At 34.9% G+C, this 16,093-nt stretch overlaps 1 protein-coding gene across 21 annotated transcripts in view; it reads left to right on the forward strand.

The window, feature by feature from the left end:
• TRIP12 (thyroid hormone receptor interactor 12) overlaps positions 1 to 16,093 on the forward strand; it is a 129,378-nt gene that overhangs the window by 93,213 nt on the left and 20,072 nt on the right. For 15 of the 21 annotated variants that reach the window (XM_039855301.1, XM_039855300.1, XM_039855309.1 and 12 more), the window contains 13 exons: positions 912 to 1,140; positions 1,442 to 1,560; positions 3,773 to 3,980; positions 6,215 to 6,315; positions 6,539 to 6,713; positions 7,839 to 7,980; positions 8,751 to 8,942; positions 10,561 to 10,712; positions 12,280 to 12,452; positions 12,842 to 12,915; positions 12,997 to 13,196; positions 13,814 to 13,941; positions 15,262 to 15,413. In XM_039855301.1, coding sequence (XP_039711235.1) covers positions 912 to 1,140; positions 1,442 to 1,560; positions 3,773 to 3,980; positions 6,215 to 6,315; positions 6,539 to 6,713; positions 7,839 to 7,980; positions 8,751 to 8,942; positions 10,561 to 10,712; positions 12,280 to 12,452; positions 12,842 to 12,915; positions 12,997 to 13,196; positions 13,814 to 13,941; positions 15,262 to 15,413 — 2,045 coding nt within the window. The remainder of the gene's footprint in view (positions 1 to 911; positions 1,141 to 1,441; positions 1,561 to 3,772; positions 3,981 to 6,214; positions 6,316 to 6,538; positions 6,714 to 7,838; positions 7,981 to 8,750; positions 8,943 to 10,560; positions 10,713 to 12,279; positions 12,453 to 12,841; positions 12,916 to 12,996; positions 13,197 to 13,813; positions 13,942 to 15,261; positions 15,414 to 16,093) is intronic. The other 6 variants (XM_039855306.1, XM_039855307.1, XM_039855308.1 and 3 more) reach the window with 1 other exon arrangement.

Consider the following 16,093-nt stretch of genomic DNA (forward strand, 5'->3'; position numbering starts at 1 on the left):
TTAAATGGTTTGTTGTGTCTCGGACTCTTATCGGAATTTCTTATTTTTAAAGCTGATCTTATTATCTCAGTTCTATCTTTGAATCTACCCACACCCATCAGATTAGTTCTTTTCAACCTTTTATTTTTAAACTTTTCCACCAAAATTCTCATTTAACTAATGAGGAATAGATGATTTTTAAGTTTCTGACATTTCTCTCCTCAAGGATTTAGTCCACTGCCTTTGCAGCTCTAGCTTAGCTTGCATGGATTGGCACACTTTCTGAAAGGGGCCAGACTAGTAAATATTTTAAGCCTTGTGGGTCACGCAGTCCCCGTACCCAACACTGCTATTGTAGCTCCAAAACAGTCATATACAATATGTAAACAAATGTACATAGTTGTGTTCCAATAAAATGTATTTCAAAAATAGGTGATGGGCCAGATTGGGCCTTCAGACCATTTTTTGCCAACCCCTGGTCTAGAGTTTACTTTTTGTCAGTTACCTTTCCTCTACATCTTGTTCTTGCTAAGCAAAGTGACAGATCATCTTGTTTTTCCATACCTTCTAACTAAATAGTCACGGTTAATTTCTTAAACTGTTTATTTCTTGCCAGTGGTTTAACTGATTAATACTGAAATAATCCCAATATTTTGTTGAACATAAATTAGTAAAATAAGAGGCACAGTGATGGTGCCTGGTTCTTTTCATCTGGCCAGAGTGGTGACTGGTTTTCTAGCTAGCTAAATTTTGTCTTAATGATCCCTTTGTTATCTTTATAGACCCCAGTTGACCACATTAGATAAGTGGAATTGTTTTGTAACCAAAAATGTTTTACAGCATTTTAAATAATTACATCAGTTTGAATGCTTTATAGTATTCATTTTGTTTCTGAAGTCTGTAACTTTAGGATTGTACATTTTTTGTAACAGGTGGATATTCAGAGTTAAAGAAGGATGATGCTCGAGCACAGCTTATGAAAGAGGATCCGGAACTGGCTAAGTCTTTTATTAAGACATTATTTGGTGTTCTTTATGAAGTGTATAGTTCCTCAGCAGGACCTGCGGTCAGACATAAGTGCCTTAGAGCAATTCTTAGGATAATTTATTTTGCTGATGCCGAACTTCTGAAGGACGTCCTGAAAAATCATGCTGTTTCAAGGTGTGTTCATGTAAAACATTTTAGATATTGAAGTCACTGCAACTAATTTCAGAAATACTTAATATTTTATTTAAAAAGGATGCATAAAGCAATTTGGAGTCTCTTGAGCATTTTGTTGTCTTTTTTTATATTTGTACGCTATAATAAAATAAATGCAAAAGTTGAGCATTTAAGACAAATTTTAGTTTTAGTGGACTTTCACGATTAAAAATATTTTGCTCTCAAATTTAAAGTAGTATGACCAAAAATAATTATCAAATTCAGACAGATGTTCTATTTACAAAATGCTTTCTTTTTTTAGTCACATTGCTTCCATGCTATCAAGCCAAGACCTGAAGATAGTAGTTGGAGCACTTCAGATGGCAGAAATCTTAATGCAGAAGTTACCTGATATTTTTAGTGTTTACTTCAGAAGAGAAGGTAACGTCATTTATAATTAATGGTTGATCTTTTAGTCTAAATAGTATTTCAATAGAATTATAGTTTTAATCTGTAGAATAATTAAACTGTTACCCTTTATATAAGATATTTGCATGCTTATAACTCAAGTGCATATAGTGTCTTTTATAAATCTGTTAATGCAGGTCTAATGTGATTTACTGTCAGTTGATGAACACTTAGTGAGTTTCAGTGATTTAAGTATTTATGGGCCAGAAGCAATCATTGACTTTTCTTTTTATATCGATTACATACAGCTGCCCAGAAAGATTCCTCGAGGTCACTTTCTCAGTGAATTGTATTAGTAGATCAGAATAGTTGTTGTAAAGGGATTTTTATACTTCATTGTATAGATAACAGAATAATTTAAGACTTGCAATCTTCACAATGCAATTAGTCCTCTGATTTGAGGAATTTGAATGTTGAAATCAGGCTAGGAGATGTGATGTTTTTCTCTTTTTGAGGATCTCAAAGATAAAGCCCTGTCACTCATTCAGGTGTTTTATCCTTTTCAAACCTGCCAAGATATTCAAAGAAGTTCTTTCTTACCAACAGAAATCTCTTCATGGTTCTTTTAGTCTTTTAGGATATAGGAAATAATGGTGTTTTTCCCTCAAGTAATCTTTAGCTTTATCTCCCATCTTATCAACAGTCCTGATTCTTTCTGCATTACGATCTGTTTTCTGGTTTTTTGAAGCCCTTTTCTTATACTGGATTCGTGTTTCTTCACATCTTGAGAACGCAATAGACATGCTAGTGTAATAATGTTAAATCATATGGGAAGAGGTTTTCACCCTTTATTATCGTTTCTTATCATTTCTTTTCAAATAACAATGAGTTTTCCAAAAATTCCAACACCACGTATTTATATAAAATAGAAGGCAGACTCTCTTCATTTCCCAGAGATAATAAGTATGGTAAACAAACCAAATATATATACAAGTAGGCATTTTCTGTGTTCACATAAACAATTGGTATGTGTTTTTATTCTTAGCCGTAGATTATCTTATATTTTACATTCTGTATTATGTTTTTGGTATTCTGTTTTTTCTTGTTTGCTTTCAGTTGTTCTACCTTTCTGACTTGGAAGTTTATCAGAATCAGTCTTTTTCTCAAAGTGGTTTTTATTTTTTTTACTTTGCATTTTCTACCCCCAAAGTGTATACATTTTGAAGTCTATGGAGGAATGTTGATGGCTTCTAGTACTTTGTATCTGGCTAGATCCACTATTCTTTGAGGTTCCGCTTATATGTCTCTTACTTCTGAACAGCTTATCTTCCTTTAGATCCTACTACTATATGCTCCAGCAGCATTATATTTTCCTTCTCATAAGCAATTTACTCTTTATTTCTAGAATCTTGTAAATTATGTCTTTCTCACTAGACAGTAGTGCCCTGAGTGCATTTTTCTCATCCATGGCTATATTCAAAGTACTCAGCACACAGTCTAGGCTAAGATTGCCACAAATAATATTTGTGGAATGAATGCCTGAAGCTTGAATTCATCCCAACATCTTTTTTTTTTTTTTTTAGCAGTTTTTGTTTTCTTTTTTTTTTTAATAAAGAATTTGATGGAAAGCTTTAGACCCTTCCCCAGAAAAATGTGAATTTGTGAACATGCACTCACATCACTGAGACATGATATCTTTGTATACAATTTGATAGTTCTTGGACCATCTCCCATGTACATCCACCTATGCTCCTAACCTAGACACATTATGAGCCCCTGCCTCATAAGTTACTGTTTTACTTTCCGTTTACCCTTCCAAGGCTGGTGTTCTCTTTTTTGGCAGCAGTGTTATTGTGATCTTGCCTTATTGTAACATTTGAAGTTAACTTTCTCCCCTGGTAGCTATGAAGCCACAGCTGCACTGTTTTTTTCTGATGATTGTTTTTATAATGGGCATTTTGAATTTTTAGTAGGACTTTTGTGATCATATTAAATTTCCTGTGATTGAGTTGTGAATATAAGAAGACATTCAATATAAATACCTTTCTTTAATTTTGAACTTGCCTACTACTATTCTGAAAGGAGTCAAGTTGAAAACTCTGGCACCTAATTTTTTTTTCCCATTTGCCAGATATTTTTTATTCATTCCCTATAAATCAGTATTAGCGTTTAGGGATTTTGTAGTGGCGGGAAGGAGGTCCTGATTAAAACTGACTCTTTTTTAAAAATCTTTATTCTTATGTAGGCGTAATGCATCAAGTGAAACACTTAGCAGAATCGGAGTCTTTGTTGACAAGTCCACCAAAGGCGTGTACGAATGGGTCAGGATCCTTGGGGTCCACGACGTCCGTCAGCAGTGGGACAGCCACGGCTGCCACTCACGCCGCTGCCGACTTGGGATCCCCCAGCTTGCAGCACAGCAGAGATGATTCTTTAGATCTGAGCCCTCAAGGGTGAGTCAGAGTTGTGCGGTGATTTTTTTCTGCTCTCTGCCCTGGCAGCTGAGACTCACACAGGGAATAAAATGGGAAAATATTAAGAGACAGTACACATTTTATACTTTTTCATCCGTATTTTGTTAGGTGTTTAATGTAAACAGGAAGAACAATGAATATTTATTGCAAACCTGCTGTATTTGAGCCATGTTCAGGAACCATAAGAGATACATGGTATTTTCGTTGACATAAAAAGGAACTAAGACTCCGAGAAGTTAAATGGCTTGCAGTCACACACTTATTTTACAGATGTGTGGTCGAACTCTCATTTCTGATTCTGTAATCTTGAATTATTTACCATATTGCAGCAGATGTACCAGCTGTGAGACATCCAGATATTGATATACTGGAAAATATTAAAAATTAGAATTTTTAGAATATAAAGGAAAAAGACTGATTTCCCATTTATCTTTAAGTGGCAAATGGGAACTTTGCTCTTAAGAAAGGATAATGGGAGTTCTTACTTAAAGAAAATTGTCTTCTACCTTTTTTTCTGTTTTTAATCCCTTTGTTGTATTTTGCTACTGAGGACATTACCAGAGCCTCTTGTTGGTTTCCATTTTGTTGTGTTGAAACAAATCATACTTTAAAAGTTTTTGTTTCTTTGATGTTAGAAACTTACTGGTATATGAGTGGTGCATGATGAACCAAACTCACTTCTAAAATTCAGAATGTACTCAGGGTAATAAATAATACTCCTTCTTTACTCATTTTAAGGTGAAAAGGAGATTTTGGTAAAATAATATAAGTGGGGTCTAAAAATTTAATCTTGTAAATTGCAAAGTAGCATTGTCCTATGAAGCTAGCCAATTCAGGATCCCAGCTGCTTTTACTGCCACCTGGTGGCAGTTGTCCATTCTGGCTTAAATATGAATTTTGGCACTTCTGGGACTTGGAGCAAAAACTGGGACTTCTTGTGCAGTTGCTGTCATTTTAGGAGGCTGCTGAGTTTAGGTTGTACCCATGTCATGGGCCCAGTTTAAGGAGATTGGGCCTAGAGAATACTAGTGACCCTCCCCCTTCCCTGTTCTCAAGTTGAATATGTCTTCCATTTTTCCTCGAAGCCTTGCCTGCTTCTCTACTTCCTGCCCAGTCCCACTCCCTCCCCCTAGCTGTCGTTGCAGTAAACTTAAGTTATGCAGGGTTTTACCATACAGCACAGACATAGTGCCTGAGATACCATAGGTACTTGGTGAAATGTAATGCAGTTCAGACAATTGCAGTATTTCTGAGCCACTTAAATTAAGGAATTAGACTTGATTATAGTTTCTATAATTTTAGAGAAAGAGGAAAGAATCTTTTTCTTAAAATACTTTTAGAATTTTAAGCGGTCCCATTCCCTTTTAGTATGGTTTCAAATGAAAAGTTTACATAAATTTGTAAAGAGAGAATTGTTTACTCATATTTGTTTATTCTTTGAAAGTTCACTCATCCTGGAGTGTTTTCAAAAGACATGGCAGATGTTGGAAGAATTTTTCAATTTTTATAAATTTAGTTGGGTAACAGACCAACTGAACTAGAACATTTTTTCATCTTTTCTAGCTTTGTTATTCTAAGAATCTGGATATTTCAAACTTTTTCTAGTACTGTTAATAGGGAAAATAACACACAAAGGCAACACATGTTCTCTTTCATATATTCTATCCCTTGCTAGATTTGTTCGTAAACAGATAATTTTGGGGGGAAAAATCATAAAGTATTTATAAATGCATTTATTTAGAATGTTATTGCCATTACTCACCATGAAATTACTTTGGATAATATTGGAAAGTATTAACAGTCAATGTCATGTATTTGTCATTTAGATTAGGGAAAAAAAAATGGTACTCAGATTCAGCATGTTTCTAGTTTGTGATTGCACAGTTCTTTTTTATATTGGTTCTTCTCATTACATACTTAATGTACTTTTTTCGTATGTACATTTTAACACAACATTAATCATTCTATTTGGTTTTGTAGTAGTTCGATGTAGTCAGATAGCTAGCCAACGGAACTGATCTTTTTCTGGGGCCGTACACCTCTAGAATGTGACTGGTGCAGAGTCGGCATTAAATAATCACTAACTGAAAGATGCCCTGTTATGGCAATATTTTCTAACTCATTGTTTCTGCCATTTTAGCTTGTTTTTCAATGAGTGATGATAATAAATTGTGGTCATTGCTAAACTTATCCCATATTTTTCCATGTGATAGTCGATTAAGTGACGTCCTAAAGAGAAAACGACTGCCAAAACGAGGGCCACGAAGGCCAAAGTATTCACCTCCAAGAGATGATGACAAAGTAGACAATCAAGGTAATGATTGTGATGAACTGTGAGAGGTAAAAGGGAGCTGGTAGCAGTTAGAGATTTGTCCCTAAAACTGCTGATAGCTTTAAAGTATGCCTGAGTTTCCTGAATACCCAGTGTCCTTAGTTCTTTCAGCTAATTAATCTTGTATTAAGAATGGGAGTCTTAAAATTCAGTTGGTTTTCATCAGTTATACTAAAATGATTTAACTCATTCTCTCTTTTCATAGCTAAAAGCCCCACCACTACTCAGTCACCTAAATCTTCTTTCCTGGCAAGCTTGAATCCAAAAACATGGGGGAGGTTAAGCGCACAGTCCAACAGCAACAACATTGAGCCGGCGCGAACTGCAGGAGTTAGTGGTCTTGCCAGGGCCGCCTCAAAGGACACCATATCCAATAATAGGTGAGGTGGGGGTTTCCGTGCTCTGTTCTCAGATTAGAAAAACAGCATTATTTCAGTCAGCATATTTATTATATGGAGATGAAACATGGACACAGCTTTAATTTATGCTCACAAGTGGCAGAACTGAAGGATACAGTAGGATCTCAGTTCTTGAACTCTGCGTCTGGGTTCATCGTGAGTTCCAGTATTACATTTTAAAACTCTTGTTGACACCTCTCTAGCTTCTGGGAGTCATGTATTTTCAAAACCAAACAAATTATGTTTCCCATCCGCAGTTTTGTTCTAGACAAGGGAAAACCGACATTTTCTGTACACATGCAGTTTGATGACACCCTTCTTCTACCCTTGACAATGGAACTTAAGGATCTTAAGAGTAGAGTCTTTTTTAGGAACTTAGAAAACTACTAGCTAAACTGCTAGTTTAAAAGCCAACTTATGGCTTTTAAAAATGATTTCTTTAAAATACTTGAAAATTGTTTTTTTGTTTTGTTTTGTTTTTGGCTCTGGATGTAGCATACCAAAAAGGACTACTTCCTCTGAAATAAGAAATTTAAAAATATCAACTGTCACTGGGAAAACAGACTCTTTTTTGTTTGCTTGGTTGGTTATTCTGAATTTCAGTCAATAAAATAACAGAGCAAATGTATTTTTGAAGCCATCAGAATTTGTAATTTAGGCAGCTGGGTCTCAGTTGTTATAGTTAATTATGCACCTAACAGGTACATGTTTCTGATGTATAGTTTTTTACGTTAGCTCTCCAGGGAACACAAGCAAAGAACAATGTAGCTATGTCTCTGCCTTAGAAAACAATTATGTAAAGTCACTTTCAGCTGAATACTGAGGAAACTGTCACCTTGTAGAGTCCCAAGAAGTTGGAACTTTGTTTACTCTTCATGCAGTAATGTGAGATGTATTTTAAGCACCCTGTGCATTTCTCTAGGTACATCTTAGCCCAATTTCAAAAGGAAACTTAATTTGGTTAATATGGAGCGTGAATTTATTAGTCTATAAGCATAGGCCAGAAAGTTATAAATGTAGCAGCTATTTGCTTTTGATCAAAAGTTATAAATTGAAGTCTTTTCTATGTACACTGAGACTTCAATATCTCCTTTTTTCTTCTTGCAGAGAAAAAATTAAAGGTTGGATTAAGGAGCAGGCACACAAATTTGTTGAGCATTATTTCAGTTCTGAGAACATGGACGGAAGCAACCCTGCACTGAATGTCCTTCAGAGACTCTGTGCTGCAACTGAACAACTCAACCTCCAGGTACTGTGTCCAGCACATTTTTAGTGCTTCCGGCATCTAAAGACATTTCTTTAACTTGTCCCTTGACTTTCATGCTTTATCATTTTATCGTTAAATGTACTAGAAATCTTATCTTTGACTTTCTTTCTTTCACATTCCACATATCTTGACAAATGAAGAGACTTCAGAAATGTCCTTCAGACACATCTCCTGTTCTCTAAGTCCTCTTTAACTACGGTATTAGATCTGACAGGACTCCCCGTAACCCCTCTCCACCTGGGTTCTCAAAGTAGTTGGAGAGGGCAGAGGTTTACTAAGCGTTTTACATTTTATCTGATTCTTCGTCATTTTATGTTTTTGATATACTTAGAGTACTTTGAGTCGTGTAAGTTTTCCAAGAAATTGTCCATTTTATTCATATTTTAAATTTATTTAAAGTGATACCTTGTACCCTTGTTTTATCTTTCCATTCTGATATTATAGTTTTTTATTCCTTAATTTGTATTCTCATCTTTTTTTTTCTTTAAATAGAACTACATTGGTTGAATTGTGAAAGTTTTTCTTTTTTATGTTAGTATGACCATTGGTTTTTCATCATGAAATATTTAACATGTTGTGAATGTGTGTAGAAGGTTATATTTTCCTTAGTTTTCCAAAGATCTACCAAGAACGTGCCATGCCCCCCACCCCACAGTGTTGCGAGTGTCTTTGATTTCATTTGGGGAAATGTAAATTGCATATAGTAAGGGCTGTTTAAATCAATATAGAAATACTGTTCCCAACTCTTTCAGGTGGATGGTGGAGCCGAGTGCCTTGTTGAAATCCGTAGCATAGTCTCAGAGTCAGATGTTTCATCATTTGAAATCCAGCATAGTGGATTTGTGAAGCAGCTGTTGCTTTATTTGACATCTAAAAGTGAAAAGGATGCTGTGAACAGAGAGATCAGATTAAAGAGATTTCTTCATGTATTTTTTTCTTCTCCAGTAAGTTATCTAATACTGCTTATGTATCTTATTATAAGAATCACTCTTCACTATTGTGTATCTTTTCATCCCAGAAATGATTTCCAGTAGGTTTTGGTCAAGATATTAAGGTACAGTTTCTAGCTTGTTTATATGTAGCTTGGATTTCTTGGTCCTTTATATATCAAGTAAACAGTAAAAAAAAACCCCACAAAACAATGAAATGGTGATTTAATGAAGCCAGTGCTAGAGTCTCTGTGGTTGATGTATCTGGAGTCTTTTTCTGCAAGACAACCTGTTACAGTAGTCTCTTACCTGTGAATATATTTTATTTTCAATATTAGTTTTTCAGACATATTGGAATTTGCTATATAGATATGTATATATTTAGGGAAATACAGTAAACACACATTATAGCTATGATACATTTCCATTTCGTAAGTAAAGCAGTATAGATGCTTCTTGACTTACAGTGGGATTACATTCTGATAACCCATCATAAATTGAAAATATTGTAAGTTGAAAATGCATTTAACACGTAGCTTCACCTGCCAAACATCATAGCTTCTCCCTAGACTACTTTAAACGTGCTCATAGCACAGTAACCAAAAATCACTGGCAGCACAGTACACTGTAGAGTGTCAGTTGTTTACCTTCATGATCATGTGTATCTCTGGGAGCTGTGGCTCTCTGCCACGGCCCAGCATCATAAACAAGTATCATACCACATATGTCTAGCCTGGGAGGAGATCAAAATTCAAAGAATGGTTTTTACTAAGTGAATATTGCTCTCGTACCATTGTAATGTTGAAAAATCTTAACCGTCTTAAATCGAGGGCTGTCTGTACTATAACAGTTCATTCAAGCTTGCTTAGTCACATTTGAAACGTGGTTTACAAGGCTAGGATTCACAGAGTAGCTCTCCTTCCTTTACCCTCAGCTAGTGAGAGCAAAAGAATAGCTACTCGTGGACACTATTGATTTTATACTACTATACTTGTTTACAACTGCTTAAGAGAAGGTATCTTCAGGGAAGTTTCTCTCTGGCTCATCTGTATAATAGGACCAAGGATAATGCTCCTGTGTGTTAGTGAAACTGCTTACCGTGCCTCTCCAGTGTTTGCAGGCATTTGAGCACTGCTTATATTATTTTAATTTGTGGGGCTACTTCAAGCAGAGTTTATTTATTAGAGAGTCATAGGTGTGTAGCAATAATGGATGTAGTTTATACCATACTTAAGATTATGTACAGGTGTAATCTCTTAACCTGAAACTCCTTGGGGCTGTATGGGTTTCAAGAGTTCTACAATGCATAAACCTGATATCCCCAGTAGATTCTAAACAGCACTCTATACACATTAAATATTTTTGTGGCCAAATCATAAGAGTATTCCTACTAAATAAAGGTAAATAAAGACTTCAAATAAAGACTGCAGATGGCCTCATGACTGAGTCAGATTTTGCCAAGATTGTCTTTATTGAAATTATTTGGAAACATTGTTCTAACAAAATCATTAAAAAAGATGAAATAGGCGAATGGTACCCTTTTGTTAAAACAGCCTATTACATTTTCTTGTTGAGGAATGTTCCATTTTCAGGAGGAGGCCTGTTTAACATGTTGGTTTATTTATAACTTTAGCTTCCTGGAGAGGAGCCCATTGGAAGAGTAGAACCAGTGGGTAATGCACCTTTGTTGGCATTAGTTCACAAGATGAACAACTGCTTAAGCCAGATGGAACAATTCCCAGTCAAAGTGCACGACTTCCCCAGTGGAAATGGGACAGGAGGCAGGTAAGGATCATTGCCTGAGTGTGCCCTTGCCCTTGAACTGTGCCCTTAATTAACCTTGCTGAAAAGTGGCAAGAGGTCTGGTAATGTCTTCATCTGCCTGAAGAACATTTAGCTATAATGACGGAAGAAATGGAACATTCTAAAGTGTGAATTAAATACTGTTTATCTTTAAAATCACAGTGTTTCTTAAACGTGATGTTTTAAAAATATATAGCCCAGTAACTGTTGGCAACTTGTAATAGGCTTAGTTTTTCTTAAATTGACATAGTTTAATATATAAAGCTTCTCTTTAAAAACTTTGTGGGTATGGATAATAAAAAGTTTACATTCTGTTCATTAATATGATTTCATATGTAATATAAGTACTTATAACTTTGTATTTGGGTGAGTTTTAACGAGTAAGTATTTATTTTGAAGTTTTGCTATTTTAATAAAACTTCCTATTTTTTTCAGTTGCATAGTAGTTTTTTTTATAGGCCTCGTGAGATACCATAGAAACTCCTTCATTGTAGGAGTTAATTGTTGTGTTTTACATAATATTATAAGCTTCCTAGAATATTATGACTAGAAACATGAAAAATAAAAAATTAGTTTGTATTAAAAATTAGTTTAGTTTTAAAATAGTCCGATATGCTCTTAAAACATTTAAATTTTGATTGAATTAGAAAACAATAGGCATCTCATTGAATAGAAAAAGTGATCAGTTTAAACGAGGGTGTTTTTTCTGCTTTGAAATTTAATGTAGAATGCAGTATCTAATTTTGATCATTATGCTATACTGGAATATTTTGTAAAATGACGGGACATTTTCAGCTTTGAGAAAACCAGTTTTTCATTTTTATCCAAATTTGTATAAAATAAATATGTTTACATACGTGTATATCAATACAATGGAATATTCTTTTCCATACCCCTATTTGCCTTATAGGTAACTACATTTTAACTACACTTGTCTGTATCTTAACTCCTGCCAGCCCTTTTCTGAATTGAGCAGTTAAATATCCTTACAAAGTTTAGACTGATGTAGCTATTAAACTGCCTCATTCAAAAGAATGTAGCAGTTTGTTCACCTGAAACTCACATAATATTGTATGCCAACTGTACTTCAATAAAAAATTTTAAAAAGAATTTAGCAAAGTAAATTTTAAAGATTAGCATTTAAAGTAATTTTATAACTAAAATTCTTGAAAGCAAAAAAGATTTTTGTTTTGTTTTTAAATGAATAGAATTTAGTAGGCACAGCAAAATATTGCAGAAGCGAACATGCTCAAATGATTGACTATTCAGAGAAATAATTAAATCTCTGAGGTATTTCTGCTCACAATGGTTCATGGCAGAGATCGAATGTTGGTTTAATGTTTTCACATGTACATATACATACCCTCTTGCATTTCTTATTTTAAAGTAACTTTTACTAAATTACTTGAATTGCTGCTTTACTATTTACATAACTGATAAGTAAGTGCTTACTGTGTGCCTTAAGAAAATGTAGTTTGTATTTTATTTGAATTGCTGTATGTTGATTTTGAAAATAATAGAATAACTTTTTTTCACAAATTATTTTGAGCTTTTCTCTTAACAGAGGATCACAGGCTTTAAAATTTTTCAACACACATCAGTTAAAATGCCAGTTACAAAGACATCCAGACTGTGCAAATGTGAAGCAGTGGAAGGGTGGACCTGTCAAGATTGACCCCCTGGCCTTGGTGCAAGCTATCGAGAGATACCTTGTAGTTAGAGGTACTCGTCATATATATATGTTGTGTGTTTATGTGTACATTTGGGGTGAAATTATATTAAGTGATATATAAATTATTTCCCTGTTTATTGCTGTTTCTCTTGAAACCTAGCATCAGGAACATGTGTTGCCATCATTTATATGCATTATGTAGAAATATCTTCAACCTAGTAGGGCCTGTCTGCTTACTTGGGTGATGAGTTATTTTTTCTTGTTTGAGTATATTAGAAATGACATTTTATATTTGACAGTTTTTTTAGATCTTGCTGCTTCGTAGATCAAAGTGTAATATATACTTTTTTCTAAGACTGTTAGTTTAAACACTATGTGCAGTCTTTTCTTTGCCGTGTAAAATCGCTAAGAGTTTATAACAGCTATCTCGGGCCCTTAGGGTATGGAAGAGTAAGAGAAGATGATGAAGACAGCGACGATGATGGCTCTGATGAGGAAATAGACGAGTCTCTGGTAAGATACTATTCCCACTATGTTGTCATGTATAATGTTCAGGACCTATGGCTTAAGTAGATTTTGTTTTGCTTTATTCAGGCTGCTCAGTTCTTAAATTCAGGAAATGTAAGACACAGGCTACAATTTTACATTGGAGAACATTTGCTACCATACAACATGACTGTATATCAGGCAGTACGGCAGTTCAGTATACAGGCAGAAGATGAAAGGGAGTCCACAGATGATGAGAGCAATCCTCTAGGAAGAGCTGGTATTTGGACGAAGACTCATACAATATGGCAAGTCTGAAAACGACTTTGTTTGGTTTTTTACCAACTTTAATACTGTATGTTTTGGAATTCATATTGCATAAGGAGAGGTGACCCTAAATTCTACATTTTATTATTAAAAGCCACTCCAGATATTTTCTCTTATGTGTGAGCATGCACGTGTGTGTATATTTAGCTTTCTCATTAAGAGTACTAGAAAACTTAATTGTGGGCCATACTTATAGTTTATATCTATTTTTTAGATTTGTTTCAGGTCTTTAAGACAAAAATGTCTTTTATAAGATGATGTTCCTTTAAGTTATAAGAGGTTTGGCATCTCCGAACACTTAGAGGCAATTTATTTGGATGCTGCTTCCTCCATTTTTTGTGAATGTCTGTTATTTGATTTAAAGAGAGCCAGTCTTCTCAGAACTACCCCCAGAGTTTGCCTAGCGTCCTTCCTGGGATGGTGGCCTCTTCTAGGGAGCAGTGCCATTGGTAGTTCTCTGAGTCCATAGTAGGGAGAGAGGAAAGCTCTGAGAGAGTACTCTGGTCACTCTGATGTCTGTGGCTCACACTTCGGCCTTGTAGGATAATTTGCAGTTTTAACATCTGCTTTTGGTTCACCTACACCCCTGTCACTTTAGGTATAAACCCGTGAGAGAGGATGAAGAAAGTAGTAAAGATTGTGTTGGTGGTAAAAGAGGAAGAGCCCAAACAGCTCCAACAAAAACTTCTCCTAGAAATGCAAAGAAGCATGATGAGCTATGGCACGGTAGGTTGGTGCATGAAGGGGAAGAGAGTGCCATGGGGCAGTGTCTCCCGTCCTAATGGTTTATTTGTATCTAGTAATAAAATCTTTGAGTACAGTTTAGAAAAAAGGGAAATTACAAGAAACGTTTGATCAAACCTTTGACTTTATTATCTAGAAAATAGAAAATTAAGTATCTCCAAAATTAAGTTTGGAAAGAAAATGGAGAAAAACTTTGACGTTCTTTCCATGAAGAACTCATGTTTTCATGAAGACTAAAATCATTAATAGAATACATTAAAGAAGAGACTGATCATTGACAGGTTGGCCCTTAATTTTTAGTGCCATTCATTATAGTAGTATCTTCTAACAATTACAGAAGGAATAAAATGATTTGCCAGGTAATATAGTATAGACTACAGAATGTAGTAGCATCTCCCAATTGACTTCCTTTGTAGTTGGTATTCCCTTCTAGTCAGTTTTGCTGATTTCCTCCCCCTTTTTCATATGATGGTAATAGTGCCTTAGCGTTAGTAGTCTGCGTTAACCCCATCAGGGATGCTCAAACACTGGTATCAGTTGATGAGATTTTCCCTGTTCTACAGAAACAAGGTCTTTGCCACAATTTTTTTAGTCATAAAGCTAAGTTTGTTTTTTTTTTAAAAGAGTCTTTATTTTGAGATGTTTATGTCTATATTATTCGTGTTAAAAATTGCCCTTTCATGCAGTGATAGAGTTGTGATTTTTTAATTCCTTTGCTTGGCAGAAGTAAATGGCAATAGTTTAGATCCCTCGCTTTTTAAAAAACTTTATTAACGCCATTAGTAAAATCGAAGATTAAAGGAATCACAAATCCTACTTGGAAACTATAAAAGTCTATCCTGTCCTGAGCCTTGGATTAGATAACCAGATCTCAACAGATTTACAATTTGGGTATATTTGTCTATTTTATATGGCAGTTTTAAGCTGGTTATAAAAAATATTGGAAATGTCTATAACATTGAACTTAAATTTAGATGTTTTGTCTTTACTCCTCTCTGGCCATTTTATCGTTAGCTATTGTTTCTGGTATAAAGAGGAAATGCAGACGAGTCAGGTTTTTCTCCTCTATAATGTTCATTTGGATATGGGAGAGAAAGCAATTTTCATAAGCCTGGATGCTTTATGTGTAAGATAAAGAAGAAAAAAATGTTTAAGCTATCAATACTCTACTAATAGATACCAAACATTAAATCTTAACAGCTTTGTGGTTACTATTTTAAGGGATGACAGGGTGACATTAGCTCTGTTGGCTTAGCCTTTCTAACTTTGATCAACACTTAACTTTGATCTTTTGTCTTTTAGATGGAGTGTGCCCATCAGTATCAAATCCTTTAGAAGTTTACCTCATACCCACACCACCTGAAAATATAACTTTTGAAGACCCATCATTAGATGTGATTCTTCTTTTAAGAGTTTTACATGCCATCAGTCGATACTGGTATTATTTGTACGATGTGAGTATTGATGCCTACTTTTGAAGTTTCCCATGGTGTACTATTATTACCTGTTATCTCATAGTTTTTGTTTAGTAATTTATGAATTTCCTCTTGTACCAGAAACGGAAGCAGTGATTCAGCTACATGCAGGGATCCTGGCCCAGTGAAGTACAATGTACTCATCAGTGGGAAATTCTCCCCCACTTTTTTTCCTGGCCTACATTTTTTTATTCATTTTTTTTGGAAGATTTGAAAATATTTACCAGCTGTAAATTAAATTAGGCTACAACATGAAATTGAATATGATTTTATTATAGTAAAAATTCTTTAGGTATAGTTAACTCAAAGTTCATTTATCTAAGCTAAGGTATATATTAAGTAAAAAAAGCTGGATGCAAGTTGAATGTGGTCTTTGATATTTATATAGTGTTGGGAAGAGTATAAGAGTTGCCCTTCCATGAAACATTAGCTGCCACATCAGTGATGGAGCCACTACTAGTGGCGCGTGGGGTTTGGGGTGCTTCGGTATGCGTTGTGGAAGTTGTCGTTTGGATTGGGACACACCAGTGAGAAGCTGTATATCGTATGTTAGAAACCAGCGGGTGAAATCTAGGAACTTTGCATACATATTCGAGGATACAGGAAGGGATAGTGAATGTAATTCTAATGTTTTTACTACATGTAGACTTTTTTTTTTA

The sequence above is a fragment of the Pteropus medius genome, unplaced genomic scaffold, assembly GCF_902729225.1.
Source record: "Pteropus medius unplaced genomic scaffold, Ma_sr-lr_union100, whole genome shotgun sequence".
In the NCBI taxonomy this organism is placed as follows: Eukaryota; Metazoa; Chordata; class Mammalia; order Chiroptera; family Pteropodidae; genus Pteropus; species Pteropus medius.